Raw genomic sequence first — 1,879 nt, 5'->3', positions numbered from 1 at the left:
AATATCACTAGAAATATTAAATTTGTATGTTTTAGCTTTAAAAATTCATTTGGGGTGCATTATGCATGATTTATTCTATTTCGAGGGTGCAAAGTGCTATTAATTTATTTCGAGGGTGCAAAGTGCCAAAATGGTATATTTCAAGGGTGCAAAGTGGAATTAAGCCAACTTTTATTACCATGTAAGAAAAATAAAAAAAATGGATAAGTGAATAATTATATCCCAACTCAAATCCAAAAAAACTCACCCAATCATACGACATCGTATTACTAAATACTTAGCTGTCACTGTCACTCACTCTCTCTCTTGTCCGTATTCGTTTTCTGTTCTCTACATAAGAACCCCCTTCTTTCTCACTCCTCCACCATGCATATATTCCTCAATTAATTAATATTTTTAATTAATTGCAATATAATAATAATATTTCTTTTTTTATTTTCTGAAAATTAATTTAATCAATCTCCATGCACAGCGCAGAAATCGGAGATTACATTGGTGGCGAGAGCTGCATCGATCTCCGAACCGATGTAGCCGACATATACCCGTGGTCCGGCGCCGCCGCTTCCGACGCCACCCACCGCCCCCGCCGCCAGCTGAGGAGGTTCGTCAGCGACGACCCGCCGGAGAAGGAGTACCCGCCGCCCATCCCGCTGGAGCTCCGCACCGAGATTAGTTACTACCAGCCGCCGCAGATGCCGTGGGTGATGACTAGGCACCACACCGGCGACGGGAGGCTGGTTATCACGGAGGAGAAACTCAGCCGCCACGAGTACTTCGAGACCCACCGCTCCGGCGGCCGCCTCGTCATCAATCTGGTGGCTCTCGAAAACGACGGCGGCGGCGAGGAAGATGATGAGAGGTGGGAGTGGCCGGAGGAGGAGGAGCAATGTGCCGCCGGAGAAGAAGAGGAGGCGCTGCTGCAGCTGCTCGAGAATGTGGAGGTTGACGGCGGCGGCGAAGACGGCGGTGGTGCGGCGGCGGAAGAGGAGGCTCACGAAGAATGCTATAATACGTACAATGGGATTGGTGTCAACTCTTGCGGTGGCTATGAGGTGGCGGCAGCGGCGACGGCAGCCTTTTAAATTTAATTACCAATTTACCACCATTTTCTTTTTTTCTATTTTTATTTTATTTTATTTTATTTATTTTCAGGTGTTTGTACTTTCTTTCTGCTTTGTTGTACCTTGTTCAGTATCTTTGTTCTTTAATGTATTACTATGTTGTTTACTATTTCGAGTTAATTCTTATTGGGTAAATTACAACTATCCCTCTGAGGTATGATCAAATTATAACAAAACCTCTAATGTTTGGGTAATTACGTACAATTATCCTTTAACTATAAATCTTCTTATACGATCACTTTTATGGTGTCAAATTCAACATAATTTTCTAGATTCCGTGGAATATTCTCTAGTTTGTACTTGTTTTGTGCAAAAATACAATTTCTAATGCACAACAATCTGATATATACAAACCAACAAACACATCTTATGATCATCTTGCTTCTAAATGTGGAGCTCGAATGAGATAAAACGGGTACAAACTTGAAAATATTTCATACGATCTAAAAGATTACATTAAATTTGATACTATAGTGGACGCGTAAGAAGATTCATAGTTGATGGGGCATTTGTAATTACCCAAACATGATTTTTTTTTTTACCTCAAGGGTGGTGGTAATTTAAACTCCTTATTATATTTACTATTTAATTCAAAATGATTGATGTTTTAATTATGAAGAAAAATATTTTCCATTAATTAATTAATTAGGAAGATATTTGAAAATTTGTGTTTATGCATTAATTGAGTATAATTGGTTGCAATTTTTCAGTAAAGACAATAAATTTGTTACCCCTATGCTTATATGATTTTCAGTTTT

At 39.4% G+C, this 1,879-nt stretch overlaps 1 protein-coding gene across 1 annotated transcript; it reads left to right on the top strand.

Moving 5' to 3' along the window:
- Nucleotides 1-346: 346 nt before the first annotated feature.
- On the top strand, nucleotides 347-1,226 carry LOC148771488 (uncharacterized). Its single transcript, XM_088815384.1, has one exon. The coding sequence runs from the start codon at nucleotides 465-467 to the stop codon at nucleotides 1,080-1,082; it is 618 nt and encodes a 205-aa protein (XP_088671510.1). The 5' UTR covers nucleotides 347-464; the 3' UTR covers nucleotides 1,083-1,226.
- The last annotated feature ends 653 nt before the right edge of the window (nucleotides 1,227-1,879 follow it).

This window comes from Erythranthe guttata, chromosome 3, assembly GCF_056151865.1.
Source record: "Erythranthe guttata isolate IM_541 chromosome 3, IM_541, whole genome shotgun sequence".
NCBI lineage: Eukaryota > Viridiplantae > Streptophyta > Magnoliopsida > Lamiales > Phrymaceae > Erythranthe > Erythranthe guttata.
This window is presented reverse-complemented; position numbering and strand designations above follow the sequence as displayed.